This window comes from Pseudopodoces humilis, chromosome 3, assembly GCF_049639895.1.
Source record: "Pseudopodoces humilis isolate 2021_Gansu_Grassland_sample_001 chromosome 3, ASM4963989v1, whole genome shotgun sequence".
NCBI classification, from domain to species: domain Eukaryota; kingdom Metazoa; phylum Chordata; class Aves; order Passeriformes; family Paridae; genus Pseudopodoces; species Pseudopodoces humilis.
In genome coordinates, this window is record NC_142202.1 from 17,240,441 (window position 1) to 17,261,640 (window position 21,200).

Sequence of the window (21,200 nt, forward strand, 5' to 3'; positions counted from 1 at the left end):
CTATGGACTCTGTGCATCAGGAAGTCTACTCACCTGTTCATTTCCAGAGATAAAACCCAATATTTAAAGGGTGGCACTTTCACCAATCAGTGTAGGCAGGCACTTGGGAACTGAATATAAATAACAGAAACCAGCACTCCTCCATGCCTTCCTGGCCTTGTAAGATGGTGTGTGAAATTACAGTGCTAAGATCATCTGCATCCCCCTTTTTTTTTAGCTTGTAACTCTCCATTGGGAGTGGGACCTTGTGCTTTTTCCTTCCTTATGTGGTATAGCTTGATTTCCTCTGCCTTCAGGTAAACCCTGGATTACAGCTTGTCTATTCCAGCATTCCTTGTCTCCATCAGTCCCTCACGACTGTAGGTAACCCCACACAAGCTCAAGGGATTCTTGCTTATAGCAAAGAGGAAAAAGCTATTCAAAAAACAGGGATTAAAGTAACATAAAAACCCACTGCTATATCCAGCTTTCAGTGAGCATTGGCTTTTTCAGACATTCCTGACAGGAGCCTTTGGCTGTTTGGTTTTCTTAGCCAGCTTCCTGACTGCTCTCTCTTCCCTCTTCTATTATACTTTTAACCACTTTGACCTTTTCCAGTCCTCAGGTTATCCTGGGATGCCTTTCAAATACCCAAGCCTTGATTTATTTTGGAGTTTTCTAATTCCTTACTGCAAAGTGTCTGTGTAATCCCAGCATCAGCTTCTCAAAGTCCTAAAAAGACCTTTGCTGATCATAAAGCCATTCACTCATGAGGGAAGGAAAAAAACAAAACTGGAAGCAAGTGATGAAGAAAACCAAAATTATCTGCTGTAAATGAGACCACAGTGCTCCAAGCACTCACATATTAATAATGAATATAAATATTTCCTTAAATGTAATTGCAGGCCATTTGCTAGAAGTTCTAACTATTTAGCTGCAATCTTGTTATAATTTTTTTGTGGTTTTAATGAAACTTTCACTGTTTAACTTGTAATTTATAGGAAAAAGATCACTTGGGGTGTGCTTCATCCTGTATTTGTTGTGAAATGTATTTGAAACTAAAGACTTCAGCATTGATATCAATGTTTCACAGGATGCTGTGCTGGGAAGGGCAGAGTTGTTGAGGTTGACTGTGAATTTGGCATGATGCTCCTGTAGGAGCTCAACTGACTGGAACTGCAAAACCTTCTGTGTAATTTGCAGTTCCAGGAAGGAAGTGTGTACTGTAAGTGATTGTAAAACATTGTCTGCTTCCATTTTGGAATCAGCTAATATTAAATTATTATTAAAACGTGTTTGAAAATAGTTTTATACTGTTTCATGGAATTCTCAGCGAGAATGGTTTGTCAAAGCTAGACCAGAGAAGCGGCTTTTCTTTAAAAAATTAGCTATTCAATTAATTTCATGCTCTGTAGAAGGTGAGAAGTTCTTCTCACTGTGTGCACATTGAAAGGTTTACCCCACTGTCAGATGTGGTTCAGAATTTCCCAGGGGTGGTTTGCTAGGGGTACAGCCAGCAGTCTGGAGCCAAGAGACCTGGGGTATGTTCCTGCCTACTTGAACATTTACTTGCTGAGTGGCTGAGAAGAAATTGTTTACCTGTTAGGTGTCTTTCCAGTAGAAAACATTGAAGTGGCATTGTGAAGGTTAAGTAATCAAGAAAGGTTAAGATTGAAAAGAATTTGGATACTATTGGCTAAGAATACAATACTGTTAATAATCCTTGCTCTAGGCTTTCAATAAATAAATTCTCTGGCAACTTGAGAGTTCAAAGTAAGCATCTTGTATCTTCATTACTTTACATCTTCAGTCAGGCTTAAATAGGATTTACTTTATATATGAGTAGTCAGTTGTTTCCCCCAAACTTTCTATTCTGTTATTACTCTTGGTGCTGTTGTTTTGCTGTGGGAATGAGTAGTCAGAAAATTTCCTGAAAGCATGGTGTCCCTTTCAGAACACAAATTCAATGCCCCCCAAGTTTGTTCCAGTACAACTGTAATAGGCACCAAGCCTCCCTTCACAGTGCCACCAGCATTCATTGAAGGAATGTTTCATTGGGATATTGTGAAGCTGATATTCGCCATAAATGAAAATTTACTCCAGTAATGCTTTCTGTTCTGCTTACATTCCTGAAGAGTCTCATTTTAAAAAAAGTCTCATTAAGAAGCTGTTCTTAGAATGAGATGTTTTGACAGGGCTTATTTTAAAGCAACTGGATTTGCTATTTCCTTCCTTTTACAAACCTGTAAATTTCATCTTCAAGCTTTTGATTGGATATGAGCAGTTAAGTCCTGTAGTTTTTCTTGCATCCTACTTAGAATACTGGACATTTTAATGGGAATTTTTGTTTTGCTGTTTTAGAATTTAAATACATTGGGTTTTGTAGATTTCTGTAAATTGAAATCTAAGTATAGAATAGAAAAATCCCTTTTTTAGTATTTAAAGTGCAGAATTCATTTCCTCAGGCTCTGTACTGTGCAGTGCAGGTGTGATTAATTTGCTGGTAGTACCTGTGGAAGTAGGTCTGTCAGGTGAACTGGACAGGAATTCTTTTGAATATGAGAGAAAAACTTCTTGGTTGATGATTTGTTCTATTCTGAATGTATGAAGGGTGATGACACTGAGGGAACCAAGAAACCAAGGTTTTTTTATTAGCACAGTGCTCATAAAGAAACAGGAAAAGGAACAAACATAATCTTCATCTTCTATGTTCCTATAAAAAATATAATTTTCAGATCTTGCATCTCTAAGCATGTGCTTGTTTGGAGGGAGTATGTGGAAAAAGATCCCTCCTTAGGCCCCAGAAGCCAGCCAGTAAAGCTTCAGGTGGGGACCTGGCCACCCTCGATGGGAAGGGTCAGACCTGCTGGGACATGCACAGCTGTGGTCTCGTGGAGTAAGTGACAGCTTGAATGAAACACTGGTTGGGATGCAGTGGCAAGGTGACAGCTGTCCAGATTCCTGGTGGTAATTAGTGTCCTGATGTGTACAAAAATGACCAGTGAGGGTCAGGAGAAGCTCTTGTCCTCTTCCAGTTTGTGAGCAAAGCAGACAGTGTCCCCCCCACCCTCAGATGATTCTCTGAGTGAGACACACCAGCATTTTCCTGCACACTGGAACTGGCAGGTTTTTATCTGTGTCTTTCTCATCTGGAAGTTTCATCTTAATCTGTTCTCACTCTTTGCATAATGAGCAGGCATTCACCATGTGTTTGGAAGAAGTGTTATTCTTTATAAGGTGCAAATGTCTCTAATCCTCTCCATTCCTGTGTCAGACAGAAATGGCTGGCCTTACCACCGGGGTTTTCTGCTAACCCAGCTAACCTAGAAATTAATGTCCTACACAAAAGGTGAACTGGTAGCTTGAGACAAATAATCACTGGTGGAAAATCAGCTTGCTTGTTCCTATCCCTTTTTTTTTTTATGAGCAAATGTCCTGTACTTCAAGACATTTTTGCTTTTAGTTTTTGGCTCACATAAAAAACTCTGGGCAAAACCTGAGTGATGTACCTGTCTACTATGACCACAGACTAAAACCACTAGCCTTTGAGCGTTGACTAAAACACGGGTTTGAGCAGTGTAAATATCTGTAACTGCACTGTTATCTCTCTACCAGTGGCTTTTAAAAAGTCATGCAGTGTCTTTATTCTCTGCCACTGATGTTAATTGAGAATATGCTAATGCCAGAAAATCTTCCCTCCCTCCTCCAGTTCCAGTGTCAACATTGCAGAATTACTGCAGGATCCTCAGGGCAGAGTTTAAAAAGCTTCTTGACCATAATGGGTAGGAAAAATCACTGGGTGAACCTCATTAATTCCTCAAGTGCCCTCAGCCTGTGCCACCCTCTGCTGGCCCTGCTCCCGGGGATGCAGCTCTGCGGAGGCTGTGATGGAGAGAATGTTCCGTGGGGCACACCAGCCCAACCACTGCTCCAGGCCACAGTGTCACCCTGCTGGTAACACAAGGCTCAGCTGCCCAGGTTTTAAGCTCTTCTTGATAGTGGTAGCCCTTCATTAAAATCAGCCAGAGCAGAAAGCTGATCTCAGAGGAGAGCCCTCAGCTCCAGCAGCTCCTAGGAGCAGGCAGGGAAGTCCATGAAATCGAATCAAATCAGGAATTCTTCCCTTCAATTTCCTTGAGTAACAGGACTCTTGAGCATCCAGCAAGGGATTTGTTTGCCATATAAACACAATTGCTCTTTCTTTTTGATGAATGATTCAACTTTTCAGCTGAGAATGCTGAGCTATAAAGTTCCTGTAAATCCCCTTACAGTCTGTGGCCAATTGCTGTACAAAGACAGATCCAGAGACCCAGGATCACCTGCTGCAGAACCACCAGCAGACACTGTTTGAATTATGTCCATCCCTCTGCCAAGCTCCAAAGTTAAGGACACAGGCATGTGGTCTTTTAATGCTGGTCGTCAGAAAATACTACTGGATTATCCATGCTGGATGTTGTAATTAGAGCATTAAAGTCTCCACAGCCTTATAAAGGGAAGATACTGAAAGCTGTTGGTAGTAAAGATTTACTATATTTAAGAACAGCACTTAGGGCTTTTTTTGATCTGTGGGAACATTCTGAAGTAGAATTCCCTTGTTTCTGTGATTATTGTGCATCCTGCTATTGGCAGTGAAAATGTACTTGTCAGATTATTTTGTCAGGCTTTTATTGTAATCAGTTTATGGCTCTTTTCATTCTGTGAGTTTGATGCATTTGCCTGAAGTCCATGGCTTGTAATTTCCAAACACAATTAGCATTCATCACTGGGAATGCTAGAATTTTAACTTTTCTAAAAAACTTCAGTGACCTTAGGTCACCTGAGTTTCCCTCCATATTTGATCTGACACATTCCTTTCATCCGTGTAACCGGTATCATATACTGGCACCTGGCATAAATAAGGGTTCAGACCCCATAAGGTGACTGGCTCTGCACTAAAAATTTTCTGGCCAAGAGCCAAGAGAGTTCAGCAGCCCTCCAGACTTTCATAATCTTTCTTTTCTGTGGTCAAAACCAAGGCCACTTGCTGGCTGTCCTTCCACTGGCTTTAAAGGACTTTGGATCAGGATAACCGTGGGAATGAAGTGAGTTGAGAAAAGGACTGAGTGTACGACTAAGAGCTCAAAGTGAGTTCATCTAGGGTTGTTTGTGGCATATCTTTGACTTGATTTGTGAAAAGAGGCTTTGAACCTGAGTGCTACGAGCTGTACGTGTGGGCCAGTTTGCCCATGGAAGAATCCCTGACTCTTGCAGCCCAGTTGACATAAGAATGAAGCACTGTTTCAGCTGAGCTAAAAGCCCTGTTCCAAACCTGTTTCATTGCATCTGCTGGTTCCCAGTGTTTCATGCAGGAGCTGTTGGCAGGTATGACTCCATAAACCTCGATTAATTCGTGACTAATGCTTGGCAGGGCAATGAAAAATTGTTTGCAGGAGCTCACAGGCAGCACCTGTACACAGACATTTCTCTTGAAATATAGATGTGTCCGTGGAAGGGGTGGCACTCTTTTTAGTGCTGGGACATATCCTACACAAAGAGTGATCCTCTTGTTTTTGGGTGTTATAAAACACACCTCCATTTGTAAACAGACTGACAGCTCCATATCTGGGTTGTCCCCACGTGCTTTAAATCTGCCTGGAAATGTGTCATTCCTGAGCTGACCCACATTGCTGGGATGCCAGCTTTGAGGGATTTTTCTATTCAGCAGGCTGCTTTGGCTCTCAATGACATTAAAAGGTTAGGGATGATGTAGCAGCTACATTGCTGGAGGGGAAAATTAGTTTCTCTGAGTGTTGCTCTTCGTGATAAGTTGTGTTCTACTTGCTCATTGCTAGAAAGGTTGTGGGCATCTACACATCTCTTGCACATTGCCAGAGCTTGGCAAAATTCAGTTGCAGAGAGTTTAAATTGTTCTCTTCCTTTATTCTCTTGCTCTAATCATGGGTAATAAAAATGTACCAGGTTTCCTTATGGTAGGCCAGGGTCATGGTTCTCACTGATCATTTTCTTTTTAATACAAGAATTATTAATAGGTGTTTTCCTATGATTTCAGTCTGACAACCTCGCTCTAATCTTAAGAAAATTGTTTTCAATCTTGAGTTGACTTCCCAGTAAAGTATTCCTCTTTCTTGTGGGCCCAGAGACTGTGGAAAGTGTGCAGAGCATTGAGGATGTGAATTTTTATGTGAATTACTTACTCTGATTTCGAGTTATTATTAAGCCTTGACAGTGAAAATGCAAACAAAACCATGTCTCTAGAGGATGGGGAATAGACATTGCTGCACATTGTAATCAGCCTCTCTTGAAGATTCATTTAATATCTTGTGTATTTTTTTATGAAATGCATTATTCATGTAACAAGATTCACAGGGAGAAGCAGCTGAATTGTAATTTCTGGGAAGATTCTTCTTCCCAGAGATGTCATTTTCATTATTTAAATCAATGCAGTAGGTCTTGTCTGCATGAGAGGCATGAAGTGAAGGGCCTGTAGATGGGGCACTGAGCCAGCTGGGAGCTGCCTCTGAAGGGAAATAAAAGCAGCCATCCAGTAACTGAAGCCACTTTTGGGTCAGTATGCAGTCATTTGAAACATCATTACACTTTGTAGGGTTGTTTTTTTCACTGTGCTAGAAGCACTTAAGAAAGCAGTGATCAACCAACACTTACACAGTGGAAAAGTTTCCTCTCCTGTAAAAATACTGCTTGTGAGCTGCTTTCCCCACTGCTCTTTTCCAGAGTGCTCCCTCAGTTCTCCATGGAGTTAATCTGCCTGGGCTGTCCTTCCAGGGCCGACAGGAAAAGCCCCACATGTTTATATTGCAATTCTTTCTTATTTACCTAACCCTAAGTAAACCACTCTACTTAATTAATACAAGCTCAGCCTCTGCTATATTTAAGACCTCACTCCACAAGTGGTCCCACGGAGATCAGTCAGGCTGCTCAGAAATAACAAAACACAAATACCACCAGTAGACTTTAAGCTCAACTTAATAAAATTATGGTGATACAGACCGCACATGCTTAAGCAACACTAGGTGCTTTGCATCTCTTGCAGCACTGCTGATGGCAAACTTATTTTTAAAAGGAATTTAATTAATGCATATAACCATTTAATTATGTTAATGGAAGAAAAAATAGCATGTTACAGCTGAATTATAGATGCTTCACGAAGAGCATGATTCTCCTTATTTTGGCTGCCCTGCTCCATCCCCATGCAGCCACTTGATGGGCATGTTGTCCCTTTTGTCTTTCTCTCACCCTCCTCTGCCCACAGAGGATAGGAAGCTTCCCAGATTCCACCTCAGTGACCCCTGGCATGTGCATCCCTCCACTGGTGTGGCTGGGCACCTGGCCTGGTGCCACTGGGGCGTACCCAGAGATGCAGGGAGCTGAGAGGGAGCCTGAAGTGTGCCTGCTGCATTTTGACCCTCTGAAGCTGCCCAGCGGTGGGTCGCTGGCATTAATGTCTTTCTCCTTTTCTCTTTGTTTGTTTGTTTGCCCAAGTCTGTCCACTACCTCCAATGGTGAGTCATGGAGACTACATCTGCCACCCGCGGCCTTGTGAGCGCTACAACCACGGGACGGTGGTGGAGTTCTACTGTGACCCTGGTTACACCCTCACCAACGACTACAAGTACATCACCTGCCAGTATGGAGAGTGGTTCCCCTCCTACCAGGTGTACTGTGTCAAAACAGGTAAAGGATGGTCCTCCCCTAATAGTCCTCCTGTCTTCTCATGGTCCCTCGTTTTGGAGAAAATTTGTAGGTTGGTAATGCCTGGTGACCTTCATCTATTTCATGGTTAAGTCATGAGCATTGATTTTAAGATGCTGCTGTTTTCAAACTGATTTTCAAGAGTCTCAGGTTTTGAAAAAGGCTAAATATAATGCATTCCTGAGATCCTGAATGATTCTAAACCATTTTGATCATTACCTCTATAAATGTATTTTTTAACATCTGGATATTTTTATGTGCATGCAAGGTAAGGTCATGATTGCATGTGTAAAAGACAAGTCAAGGGGGAAAAGCGAGATCCAGCCTCTGTGACAGACTAATGTTATGACTGCTTTTGGTACATGGCATATGTGTATACCATATTTGGTATAATACATATATGTGTTTTTACAAGTTGCATATTAAAATTGTCCTAACTGGCACTTCTGAGTCGTGTTGAATATAAAACAACAACTGGAAGATACAAGCACAACTCTTGTATTGTCTTTCTGTTACAGAACAAACCTGGCCAAATACACAGGAGACCCTCCTGACTACATGGAAAATAGTGGCATTTACTGCTACCAGTGTTTTATTAGTACTGCTACTGGTTATTTTAGCCAGAATGTTCCAGACCAAATTTAAGACGCATTTCCTTCCACGGTTTGTACTGGTTTCTTCCTTATTTTGAAGACTGAGGGCCTTGATTCAGTTTTCACACTCAGCACTCCTTGCTGGAGAGATGGAGTAGCTCATGAGCCTTGCAGATGCTTTGTTCTGCTCTGAGCAGAAGTCCCTGAACCTCTGGTGTGGAAGGGCATCTCCCCAAAAACCTGCAGTAGTCCTTCATGCAGCTAAGATAAAAGGCAAAGTTTGCCAGATTCACTCTGGGAGTAATTACCGCTCTTCTACTGAGAGCTGCTGTTTCTGTCTGTAAGAATAGCTGACAACATTTTTAAATACTCATTTTCAGGCGCTGGGGGAATTAAGTTTTTAACTACTGTAGACTTAGTAATGTAAGGTTTAAGAAAGAATTTCTTTTTTCTCTATGGAGAAATTTATATTAAAGGTTTGCTTTACCTTCATTAGTGTTATTTTCATCACAATCCATAAACATCTCCTGCATCTTCCTTTATTTCCATAAAATATCATGGAGCTGGCAGCATTTGTCATTGATTGACATAGTGTTCTTCATGAGGAAGGCCTATAGCCTGGACTTGTCTAGCTTACAGCTGAAATGGCTTTCAGTCCTCTCCTTTTCAGATGTTTTCATGTCTTAAAAGTACCTGGGTCCAATTCCCTCCTGCCTGGACTATACTGTTTAATAGGCTGCTGAACAGATACTTTAGGGTTTAATGGCCTAATAGAAATGTTTTGCTTAAAAAAGAAACCAGTTTAATACTGGTTAAGGAAGCCTCCATCCTTTGAAAGCAAGGCCTGAAGGAGGCCACAAATCCTGCCACCAAACCCTTGTCATCCAGCAGTAGTGATCTCAGTGCCTGTTTACTTGGGCTGTAAACACTTTTGTGCTCTAGCATCCATTTTGCCAGGGGTTCAGACACTTCTGCCTGGTGAACTACATCTGTGATCTTATATCCTTGATACCTACTGTGCACAGCACAGCAAATGGTGCTCCTTATCTCTTCCTCTTACCTGTTCACCTTCCCTTCTTGGAGCTGTTCTTCCCATTACCGGTTTCATTTTTTTCCCATTGTAACAGATTCCACCTGTCAACCCAAGCATAGTTTGGCAAACATTTCTGTGATTGTTAACGACCCTGTAGCTTCATTTGGCATGAGTAGAAAGTGCTGTGTTTACTGAAGTTCAGCTGTTGCTCCGAGTTGCTGCTGACACGCTCCTGCTCTCTGCGATAACCTTTCTGTGTTTGACGCAGAGGCAACCAGGAGGGCTCCATGGGCGACCCCGACTTCGTGGTGGTGGATGGTGTTCCTGTCATGCTGCCTTCCTACGATGAAGCTGTCAGCAGCGGCTTGAATGCCCTGGCACCCGGATACTCAGCTGCCGCAGACCAGGGGCATATTTTGCAGACAGAAGATCAGAATCCTCCTGCTTACCCTGGTCCCAGGATTCCAGACACGCAGCCCAGTGAATTTGAGACCTGTGACAGTAGGTCGGGTTCCTCTGAACTGCTCCAAAGTTTGTACCCATCCCTGACATGCCAAGCAGCAGTGCTTCCTGGCTCAGATCGAACTGACGTACCCCACAGCACTGATGGGGACGCTGCGTCCACGAGTCCCCGGATCGATATCACAGATGGTGAGTCTTGCATAGGTGCAATAGGTGAGTCCATGGACAGGGGACATCATTTGTTTGTGCTGGCAGAGCAGGAATTCACCCGGCTGACTCGTTTGTACTTTCTCCGTGGTTTTGTCTACGCCTTAATCTGAAACTTCTTTTAAATCATAGAACGCCATGGTTATAGAATTTCATGTCTTGTGGTATGTCCTTGCTAGCTGTGGTGCATGTGATTTGAATGCCAGGCCAGGAGGCTCCTGTCCAGACCCCATCTCATCAACAGGGATGTACAGCAGCAAAGCCAACCCTCATCTTGCCTGTGCTGGTCTGTTCATCTGCTCCTCAACTGCTGCGTTCACAGCTCCTTCACATACCCTGGCTTTCACAGCAAATGACAGGATTTTCTCCTTGAAAGAGAAAACAAATCGTATTTTCATACTGGGCCAAAATTAGCAGCCTTTACTAACAAACTCATCATGTCTGTGCATCCAGCAAAATGTTCCTTCCCTCTGAGGCATGTGAGCCTTAAGCTATGGACATGGAAGTCACAGTGTAAGGAGAATGTGCCCACAGGTCCCTGTGCCAGGAGGGAACTTGCCATGTATTATTACCTGCCTTTAAATCGAACATGAACATGTACTGAGACGGTTCCGTGGAGTTCTGATTGGTGCTGCTCAGCCTGTTAAAGAAACTAGATGGCTTTCCTTGGAGACATTTAGAGAGAGAGTTTCACATCCCACTCTCCATTGTCTCTGAGCTGAAGCCCAGTGTCCTAAATTCAGTGTGGGTGAAGGTCTGGGTGGAGGAAGTGTTCTGCTTTCAGAGGGATTTGGATAGTTTTACTGATACCAGAAGGGGAACAGTACACCCAGGAGAGGAGGAAATTATGGGGCTGCCAGTTAAAGTCCCTGCCACCTCTGAATGCTGCTTCAGTGATTAATGTAGTGATTAATGTAGCAAGGATTTTGCATTTAGGTTTTTGTGGTCCTAACTTGTTGGAGAAAATCTGTGTCGTTTTAGTTACCTAATTTTCATAAAGGTGCTAGAGTCTGAGTGGGTCTAGAATTGGCAATATCCCATGTCTTGTTCAGATATTTGCAATTTGCAGTTATGTCCATTTCTGGTTTTATGGAATTGGTAACAATAATACTCTGCAAAAGCAAAAAGGGAAATTTGCAATCAGCAGTCAATGCTATTTCTTTGTTTCTCCTAGAGATTCCTTTGATGGAAGAAGACCCTTAGCCTGCACTGAGTTGTGTCTTCATCACATTGCACTGTTGGGTGACATGAATCATGAGGATTCAGAGATAGAAAAGACTCTCTGTGGATTTGGGGAGGGTGTTTTCCTACTTAATCAATCTTCCACGTGATGATATCACCAGGTTGGGTGTATGTCTTAATCCACAGCGGGGATAACAGTGTCGGAATTTGGAACAGCAGCAGTTTTATGAATGAATCCTGGGGATTTGATGAGAGCAGATGTAGAAAAACAACTGTGGCTTTTTAGAAATGAAATGTGTATCTGCATCGCAGAAAGTCATATGGCTCTGTAAGAAATGCTATTGGATTTTGATACTAACTGCCTCACAAAAGCATGTCAAAATATGTAAAGTTGCTTATAAAGACTGCTTTAAATGATCTATGGACCTCTAGTTTATGAAGAATCCTTTCAAGTTTAAAAAATGTCCGTACTGAAACACACACAAAAAAAGAGGAAAGATCCTCTTTGACTTTCCTATGATAACCAGGAAATTTTTGATTTAGTTGTTGGTGACTTTGCTTCAGACCATGTCTGCAGAAAATATAACAGAAATGATTGGATTCATATATACTTTGATGTACAATAGCAAATATATATAAATATATATATATATATATATATTTAAAAACTCTTAAAGAGAAAGTAAAGGAAAGACTCCCAGGTAACATAACGATCTAGAGATTTTTTTTTAAAGGTAAGGCAGAATTTATATAGTAGACAATATTCAAAGTATCAATATTTGTATTTATGCAAGACTTCTGTGACTACATTGCATTTGATAAATACTACTGTAATATGAGAGATCTAGAAGATGTTAAAATTATGAAATAGATGCTTAAGAAATGTTGAACTGCCATGCTTCAACCTTTCTTAAGCCCTTAAATATATATATATATATATATATATATATATATATGCAAGTAATCTACAGTCATAGCCCAGAGCACTGCCTTGTCCTGTACATTGTGGTAGTATTCTGAGCCATTATTGTAGAATACTTTTTTAAAAAAATAATAAAGCTGAGTTTCAGTTCTTTTGACTTATCTGACTATTGTGTAGTTGACCTTTTTTTCCCTTCCTCACTTCTTTCCCCAGCTCCTACCTGAAGTTAGGAGGTAGCAGAACACCTGTCCTGTGGCATTTTCAGCTTTACATCCATTATCCAGCTGGAAACTGAGAGTGTGGTTCTGGTTCAGCAGAGCACACGGAATGGGTGCAGCAGGGGCACAGCTTCTGCAGATGCAATGTGGGTTTTGTTAAGGGTTTTCTCTGCTCTGCAGGCTGCGTCAGAGCATTGTGCTAAAGCCTGCATGAAGGGTTCACTCTGTGGTGTTGCAGGCTATTTGCTCTTTGTCAGGAAAATTCCTGGCTGTTTCAGGTACTTACTGAAATCTAAGCAGATTTTCTTGTCTTATTTTTGGTATTGTGCAGATGAAACATCCTAAACTGGCAGTGTTTGGAGTAATAACTCACTGTGTGTTAATGACAGAGATTGCAGTCATGTGGGCTAATCCAAACCAAAGGGGAAAATAAGTCTAAGTGCTGATTTTATGTACAAAGTAAATTAATAATATCTCTATTGCTGTAAATAGAGGATCACTACAAGCTGCCCTATTATTTTTTTATGATTGTTTAATGATTTATTTGTATTGTGGTAGCATTTAGTGGCCCCAATCATGAGTCAGGCTAGTGGAATAATAGATGTGCCGCAACCATTCAAGAAAAGTGTTTATGAGCATCCTGTCAGCAACTGTACATGACAGCAAGAAGCAAAAGCAGACCAAAAACTGTGGCGAGCTGATGTAATTATGTCAATTATCCTGTGGTAAGATTGATGAAAACACAGCAATTGGTACTGAAAAATATTCAATATGAGACATATTCCATATTATCCTCATTCTTGCTTACACAATATTTGCATTTTTCTTCTTCTGATTTGTCTCAGTTGCAGCTGTGTGTTCAGGTTTATCCCAGATATGTATCTATCAAGGTGTTTGTATTTTCTTGGCTACCCCTTCCTTTTTAGATCTCAAGCTTCCCAGAGGTGTTTGCACAACCAACTGATGCTTGGAATTATCAAGACAGGAATGCTGTAAAACCAACCCTGAAGTGAAGCATGCCCCAAGCCTCCAGTCAGTTACGTGATTTCAGTTTCATAATGCCATTGAAAAGTATTGAATTTACTTTAAATGCCTTATAAAATATTATGAAGTCCATCTTTGCTGGTCTTTTAGCAGCTTGTGAAATTTCATTCCTTATTAAATTTTTTTGCTTCCATTTATTAACTTCTGTTATGAAAGCTTCTTGATTAATATTTGGAGCTCTGAGGTTTTACAGATCTACACTGCTGTGTGTATTGTATTGCAGTCATTTCATAAAGGGAGCCAGACAGGGTAACTTAAGAAATGTAAATTAATGACTTATTAGACCATTTTTATTTTAAGAAGTGCAGAACTGCAAATACACCAGAAAACATGAATGTATTAATTTTGCCTGATAGCCTCTTGATTGCACTGTGCTAAAAGGGAAGAGAGTTTTACCATTTTTTTGCTTATGTTGGATAAGACTTCCTGAAAAGCTGTTTTGGGGGGGATTATTTGTGTGGTTGAGTTTGGGGGGTTTTGCATGCTTGAATATTTGGGGGGAAAGAGAGGACTTTTTTCTCATGCTAATTTTTTTCCACATAGGGCTTGAATTCTCATGAAAGAACTGCCTGCCCCTGGATCCACACCTGTGTCCCAAGCCACAGGGTGACACCCTGAGTCTGGGGCTGTCTCCAGGTGCCCCCAGCCTGCCCAGCAGCCTGGACACCTGGAGAACTCCACAGCTCCCTGGCCTAAGCCCTCAGGATGTTTTTGGGGCCTCAAGAGACAAGAGGGCTGCTATGATCATGGCAGGATATTCACTGTGTAAATGAGACCAGATGGGAGGATGAGCACATCTTATGCAGATCATAAGCTGTTTTCCCTTGAGCTAACTGGATGTGAATTAAAACAGATCCAGGAAAACCCTTGTTGGTGAGGGGAAAAGCAGCATGTTAGTGAAGATGGACAACCCATGTGCCTTCAGCAGAGAGAAAAAGGGTGTGTACTTTTTCCTGGAGTGAGAACTCCAGGAAAGAAAAACAAGAACTAGCTTCACCCTGCCAATATTTCTAAAAATGAGAAAAGAGGAGCAGAAGTGAGCAATGTGTCAGCCTTCAACACTGACTTACGAACGGGGACTTGACCTGCAGAGTGCTGGGTGAAGGGTGGGGATCCAAGGTCTCACAGGAGCTCTGCAGGGAGTGAATCACAACCTGAGCATGAGTCAACAGAACCTAGCTGTTGTGAAAATGTTAAATGTCAACACAGGAGTGTTTACACAGAGCTGTAACTTATAAAATGCATGAAGCAATCCTTCAGCTGCACTCAGCACTCATAAGGCCTCAGTTACAGCTGTGTGTCAAATGTTGAGCAATTTTTTTCCTCTTCAAGGGAAACATGGTGTAACTGGGTGGCAGCCAAGCAGAGAGAATCAAGCAGAGAGAATTGGAAGAACCTGTCCTGTCATCACAGGTCACAGATTTTGTAGCATTCAGTATGAACAACAGAAGACCAAAGAGAACACAGAAATTCAGTTTTCTGTAAGAAGCATATTTTGCAAAGAAGAAGGATTTTATTCATATAAGTAGGACAACAATAGTAGACTTAATTGAAGCTTGAGAGAATTAGGTTAGGTATTGGGAAAAATATTCTAGTCACAGGTTTGGTTACTGGGAGGGAGTGATTGTCTGAAGAAGCTGTAGAAACCTCTGAGAGATTTTTAAAGACTGTTTTAAATAAATAGAGGTCAGGAAAACACTGGGGGAGATGGACAGTGTGAACTTTGGGGCCCCTTCTCATTCTGTCTCTGCATGATTCCCAGCTTGTGAGAACTAAACTTGGCTGATGCCCAGTTTTCCCTGCAGACTAATTCCAAACTGATAGTACTGGCACAGTGGTCATCCAAACCAGAGCCAGAAATACTCTCTATTTCACCAACAGCAGCTTTCATGTAACGTGGGCTGAACTCCAATAAAATCCTTGAATTAAACCCTGTTGCATTGAAGTGACATTGATTTCAGAATTTTGTTCTGTGACAAATCCAAACTTGGGATTTTCTGGTCTTCATGTCTGTCTTAGGCCGTGAAATGAATGCAGCCTTTCTAATACTCCCTGCGCATTAGGTGAAGTAAATCCTCTCTTGGCAATTACCTGAAGACGCCTATTGAGTTCAATGAGAAACAGCAGCTCAGGCAACTGGAGCACAGAGCCCATTGTCATGTTTATGCAAAACTTGCTTCTCATGCCCAGAAGCTGTTTGTTCCTCCCTGCTCTGTGCTGTGGATGGTAGCACAGCTTGGCATGTCAGCTGTCAGAGGGGGAGAGGCACATCTCAAGCTCCTGTTCTTGATCTCTTGTGGATGCCCAGGCATGACTTGGGGGCAGAAAGAATTAGAAAGCAAGTAAACACCTGTTCCAAACCCAGGGGAATCTCCTATAGTCAAGGACACATCCAGTCCCTTCGGCACAGCTCCCAAAGGAATTGTACTACACTGGAGGGGAAGCTCCGTGGTGGAGGGGAGAGGGGCCCTGCTTTGCCTATCACTCTTCCAGGCCAAGGTGAACAACCAGAATAGACAGACAGCTCCTTCTTCCCCCATATAATGTATATAACTTACTTAATGTATTCAGATTTATCTCCTCACTACTATTATATATTAATTATACATTATATATTATATATTGTATATTATATGATGTAATCATTATAGATTATAGATTATTTAAATTTTATTATTTAATATACATCTATATCTATATATCTATCTATATCTATATGTGTACACTCTTCCAGTGGCACACAGCCCGTTCTTCCAGCCCTACATTTTCCAAGACAGGAAGATAGGTTATTTAACAACAACAGAAAGGGCTGAGGTTGAATTATGTTCTGTCCCGGTGTCAGAGCAGACTTTTAATAATTCACAAAGACCCCATAAAGAAATTGGATGGATGAGACTGACTGGGATTACTTTTCCTCAGCAAGGCAAAGGGGCCACCCTTCAGGGCAGGGGCAGCTGCTATGTGAGGACATTTTATAACCCAGGAAAATTGCATTCACCTGCTAAAATATATTAAGCAAAAACTTGGAGAAAGAAGAAAAGACGTTTAAATTTTTATAAAGTCCAGGGGACATGGATAGATTCCCCATCTTCTCCAGCAAGAACAGAGGGAGCTGTTTCCAAGTCCTGGAGCTCCAGCCACCCTTTTCCTTCACCTCTTCAATTCTGCCATCAGACTGGTTCTGCTTACAATAAGGGCCTTGGTTTTGGCTTGGATTCACTTTTTCCATTTTACTGTGTTTGCCTTCATTTGTCCTCTGCTTATCCTTCTATTTGCTCAGGTTTTTTGGTAACTAATACTGCTGTTCCAGTTTCATTTCGCCACCCCAGTCATGCTGGGAAGCAAAACAAGTTGCTTAATTGCAGTGCAGTACCCAGCAGGACACTTTCCCTCCTGTATAAGAGGTTGCTCTTATTTGTCTTGCTCATTTAAGTTCTCAGCAGAAAGGACAAGAAGGGACATGGAGCTCCTCATTCTGCTGGCAAATGGTCCATGAAAAGGGTTAGAAAGAGGCACTGAGGGGAGCCCACATTGCTTCGTGAGTGCTGTGTCTATGCCTCGGTCCCAGGACTGCCAGCTCACCAGCTTTCCCCAGGCCAGTATTCACAGGTGCGTGTGAATGCCCCTGTAAAAAACACAGTAGCCAAGGGTTTTAAGGATCTGCTAATGTTTTAGGGTGTTGTTAAGGTAATACCTTTTTAAAGACCCCCTCCTTTCTGAAACTGGTGAGCTCACATCTTCAGAAAATTGGCACTGATACGGTCCAGTTAGGGCACACAGGGTGCACAGCAGGTCACTTCATCTGCCTGCTTCCTGGTGCTCCAGTATGAATTTCTTGTCCCCTGGATATCTGCTTGAACTAAAGAGTTGCCAGTTGCTGAGCTGTCAGGTTCACATATTTCCTTTTTTCTTTTTTTTTCTTTTTAACCTAATGAGGCTGGATTTATTTTTAACATTCCTTATTACCATCCACTTCTGACTTCCATCCATCTACTGCTGAGTACATGCTGCTCTTGCCAAAGCAAGTGTCTTTGAGCAGCTCTGTGAGCCCCTGGAACTGTGCTGCCCTGCAGGGGATCGCATTTGCCACCGTTGTCCCTTCTATTAATTCCATAGCAGCACATGCTGCTCGCCCGCCTTGTTCAGTGCTCTCATGCTAATAACTCTGCAACCAGTTGTTATTTCTTTCATAACCATTACCATAGCTGCCTGTTGTTAATAATTCAGGGTTAATTACTTACCAAAAAGTTTAGCAGAACGATTTAGCTTCACTTAGCCTGTTCATTGATGGAGACTATAAATGTCTGCTCTGTCACTGATAGAGCCATTACTGGAGTTCAGTATAATTGGCTTTTACTGAAGTGCCGCAGCAAAAATGAGGGTTAGTCCAACTGGCAAAGGGAGCTGTCTGCTTGTACACCTCCATTGGATTTTGGGCAACCACTTGGGAAGAGAAGTGCCACAATAACTTAGCAAGTTTTCTTACATATCCATTCACATTGCAGCAGTGTGCAGTGTAGACAGAGCTACAGAATTGCTGAAGCCTGGCATTAAAAAAGACATCATGACAACTGTAAAGTGTCTAGCTTCTCAATTAGGCTTAGGGTGCTGGGCTGATCTATCACAAATGCATCTTATCTGGGGATAGGCATACCTACAGCAAGGCTTAGATGATAGTATTCTCTTTGGTTATGGAAAATGTGGGAGGAAAAATTGCCAAGAAGAAGCATCATTAAAGATTATGATGCCTCTTCAGTCAGTTTTCTCTGGTCTGGGAGGCTCCTTTTCCCTGAATTTTTGAATCTAGGAGCTGTTGCAGACAGAAGGCTCTGGATATACATGCTGCTCTCAGTTTCCAGTGAAATGAATGAGAACTGGGACCCCTTTCAGCAACGAGCTCTGTCTGACCGTGCAGTCAGGAGTCCCCATCTGATTCTCAGAAGCAGAAGAAAGGCCATGTGCTGCCTTCCACAGGAAGGCAGGGTTTAGCATTACACTTTAGAGCTAAACTGGACTCTGGAAAAATCTACCCAGATTTCTGATTTTACTGACAGCGTTTGCAGTGACTTGAGGCTGACTGGGTGCACTGTGGTACTGTGGACTCATTTGAGTCTTCACAACACAGGGCTGTGCAACAGGGCAACAGCCTTTGGTGCTCTAGGCAAAGACCAGCAAGGGAAACTAAGACAGTTTCCCTCTTAGATACTTATATAGCACTGCCTTCACCTTTGGGTACCTGAGTGTCCTAAATATGCCTACATATTTTCATATTTCAAATTATGGACAAGAATGTGATTAACTGCCTCCCTGACCTTCAGTTTCTTCATTGAGTCTGTGTCCCCAAACTGTATTTTATGTCACTAAGAGACAGCAGAAGTAAATCAAATATCTGCCTCCTCTAGAATATATAAAAAGAGAGGAAATCAAATGAGAATTCAAGGAATGTCATGAAATGAAAAGACAGGAAAGGAAACATAAATAAAGATAAATAAAGAATAAAATAAAATTCAAAAAAATCTTAGGAGCAGTTAAATTGTTGAAATGGACTGGAGTGAACTGCAGTGCAGTAAAATGAACTGAAAGTTACTGAATTATACTCCTTGAAATCTTGAGATTTCATTTCATGAAAGGAAATTAAATGAGAAATCAAGGCATGAAGTGAAATGAAAAGACAGGAAAGGGAATAGAATGAAGTAGAATTAAATACATATAAAAAAGAAAATACTGAAAGGGAAATAATGAAATTAAATGGAATGAAGCGTAGTGAAATGAACTAAAACAAAATTATATTCGTTCAAATATTGTGATTTCATTTCCTTGCATGAAATGAAGAATTTTGCATTCATGAAAGGAAATTAAATGAGAAGCCAAGGAATGAAGTGAAATGAAAAGACAGGAAAGGAAATAGAATTAAATTAATTTGAAAAAAAAATAATTGAGAAATGAAGGAAAAAGAATGGAATGGAATGGAATGGAATGGAATGGAATGGAATGGAATGGAATGGAATGGAATGGAATGGAATGGAATGGAATGGAATGGAATGAACCTTGATGAAATGATACTTATTGAAATCTTGAGATTTCATTTCATGAAAGGAAATTAAATGAGAAATAAAGGAAGGAAGTGAAATGAAGACAGGAAAGGAAAAATACTTAAATGTAATAAAATGCAGAAAAAGAGAAAATGGTGAAATTACATGAAAACTGTTGTGATTTCATGTTCACAACCTCTGGACCAGACCAGCTGGGAGTTGTGTGGCAAATAAGGATGGGTGTGACTGGGTTGCCCAAAAATAAAGAACTTCAGTAATGCATAAAGTAACAAAGGGTAGAAGCTGTACACTGTATGGCATCAACCTCAGAAGACGAGGTAATGGGTCAAACATCACAATATATATATATATAACACAAGCAACCAATCATGAACAAGAACCACAAACACTACCATATGTGGCAAACATACTTATCCAGTCATTAACAAGAATTGAAAACATAACCTTTTATAGAACTAACATATTAGCATAACTATACCCACAATCCTGTTTTCTTCATCATAACCTACTAGATGTTTTCCACGGCCTTAAATCAATACTTAACTCCAGATGGCAAACTCCCACAGAAAAAAATTAAATTAAACGGAATGAAGTGTAGTGAAATGAACCAAACCTTACTAAAATTATACTCACTGGAATCTTGAGATTTCAATTCCTTGCATGAAATGAAGAATTTTCATTTTACTGAAGGGAGTTAAATGAGAAATCAACAAATGAAATGCAACGGATAGAAAGGAAAGGAAATAGAATTAAATGAAATTAAATTTAATTGATAAAATATAAAATTCTCAAAGAAATTGAAAACAATGAAATAGAATGGAATGAAATTAAATTAAGCGCAGTGAAATTGTATTGGTTTAGCATTGCCTGGTTTTGGTAGTTGGTGGGACTACAGGAGTGGCTTCTGTGAGAAGCTGCTTGAAGCTTCTTCCATATTTATTTTCCATAGCAGACCCAGTTCCTGGTGACTCCAAAGATGGACATGCCACTGGTCAAGGCTGGGCCAATTAGAAATGGTTGCAAATCCTCTCAGGTTTTTGCCTCAGCAGTATTCAGCACTGTCAGATCTTTGTATGAGGATGTCCATCAGGCCTGGCTCTGTGAGGCAGTGAGTATTTTCAACTCCCATCAGCTCCGAAGTGAGTACCATTGAAAATTAAATAAATGTTTTTTTAAAAATAAATAAATCAAGCTTAGGAGTAGTCTCATTGTTGTGTTGTCCCCATGCATTAATTTTTCTCTTCACATTAGTCATGCACTTGAAGAACAGGAAGTTCATAATAGGGAAGCCAAATCTAGTGTTCCTAATTTGGACCCTGGAAAGAAATCCAGCTGGTAAACCAGAAAAATATTAGCCCATTATTACACTGAAATCTCAACACTTAGTGCAAGATGTGTTCATAAATGCTTTTCCTAGGAAGCAACAGCCTCTGCCCTGCAATTACATATTTAAGCTCTGTGGGAAAGATTTGTTTACTGAGTGAGAAAGGCACAAATCCCAGGCTGCTGGTCAGAAAGAGTCCTATGTAATCATCAGGATTACACCAACACAACAGTTCAAAGACCTTTGACATTTGACGAGTATTACTCTTTTTTACAGAGTGAAGAGAGTTTGGACCTTAAAAGGAAAGTGAACTGAGGCTTTGATTAGCAGAGCCACAAAAACAGAAATGGAGAATGACTTCGGAGAGCCATAAGTATATGCTGAAAGTTTACAGGGAAATTGCTGCCAAGCAGGTTGTGATACATTTTAAATTCCAAATGTAGATGGACTCGTATTTGCAGATGCCAAACACC

General features: G+C 41.0%; 1 protein-coding gene and 1 long non-coding RNA gene across 2 annotated transcripts in view; both read left to right on the forward strand.

Moving 5' to 3' along the window:
• SUSD4 (sushi domain containing 4) overlaps positions 1-12,002 on the forward strand; it is a 66,063-nt gene extending 54,061 nt beyond the window's left edge. The window contains exons 5-8 of the mRNA XM_088052348.1: positions 7,480-7,671; positions 8,208-8,352; positions 9,584-9,966; positions 11,159-12,002. Coding sequence (XP_087908474.1) covers positions 7,480-7,671; positions 8,208-8,352; positions 9,584-9,966; positions 11,159-11,187 — 749 coding nt within the window. The 3' untranslated portion in view covers positions 11,188-12,002. The remainder of the gene's footprint in view (positions 1-7,479; positions 7,672-8,207; positions 8,353-9,583; positions 9,967-11,158) is intronic.
• Positions 12,003-12,140: 138 nt separating this feature from the next.
• LOC148184592 (uncharacterized) lies at positions 12,141-15,280 on the forward strand. Its single transcript, XR_015772186.1, has 2 exons — positions 12,141-13,342; positions 13,894-15,280. It is a non-coding gene; the product is annotated as an uncharacterized LOC148184592 (long non-coding RNA).
• Positions 15,281-21,200: the final 5,920 nt, after the last annotated feature.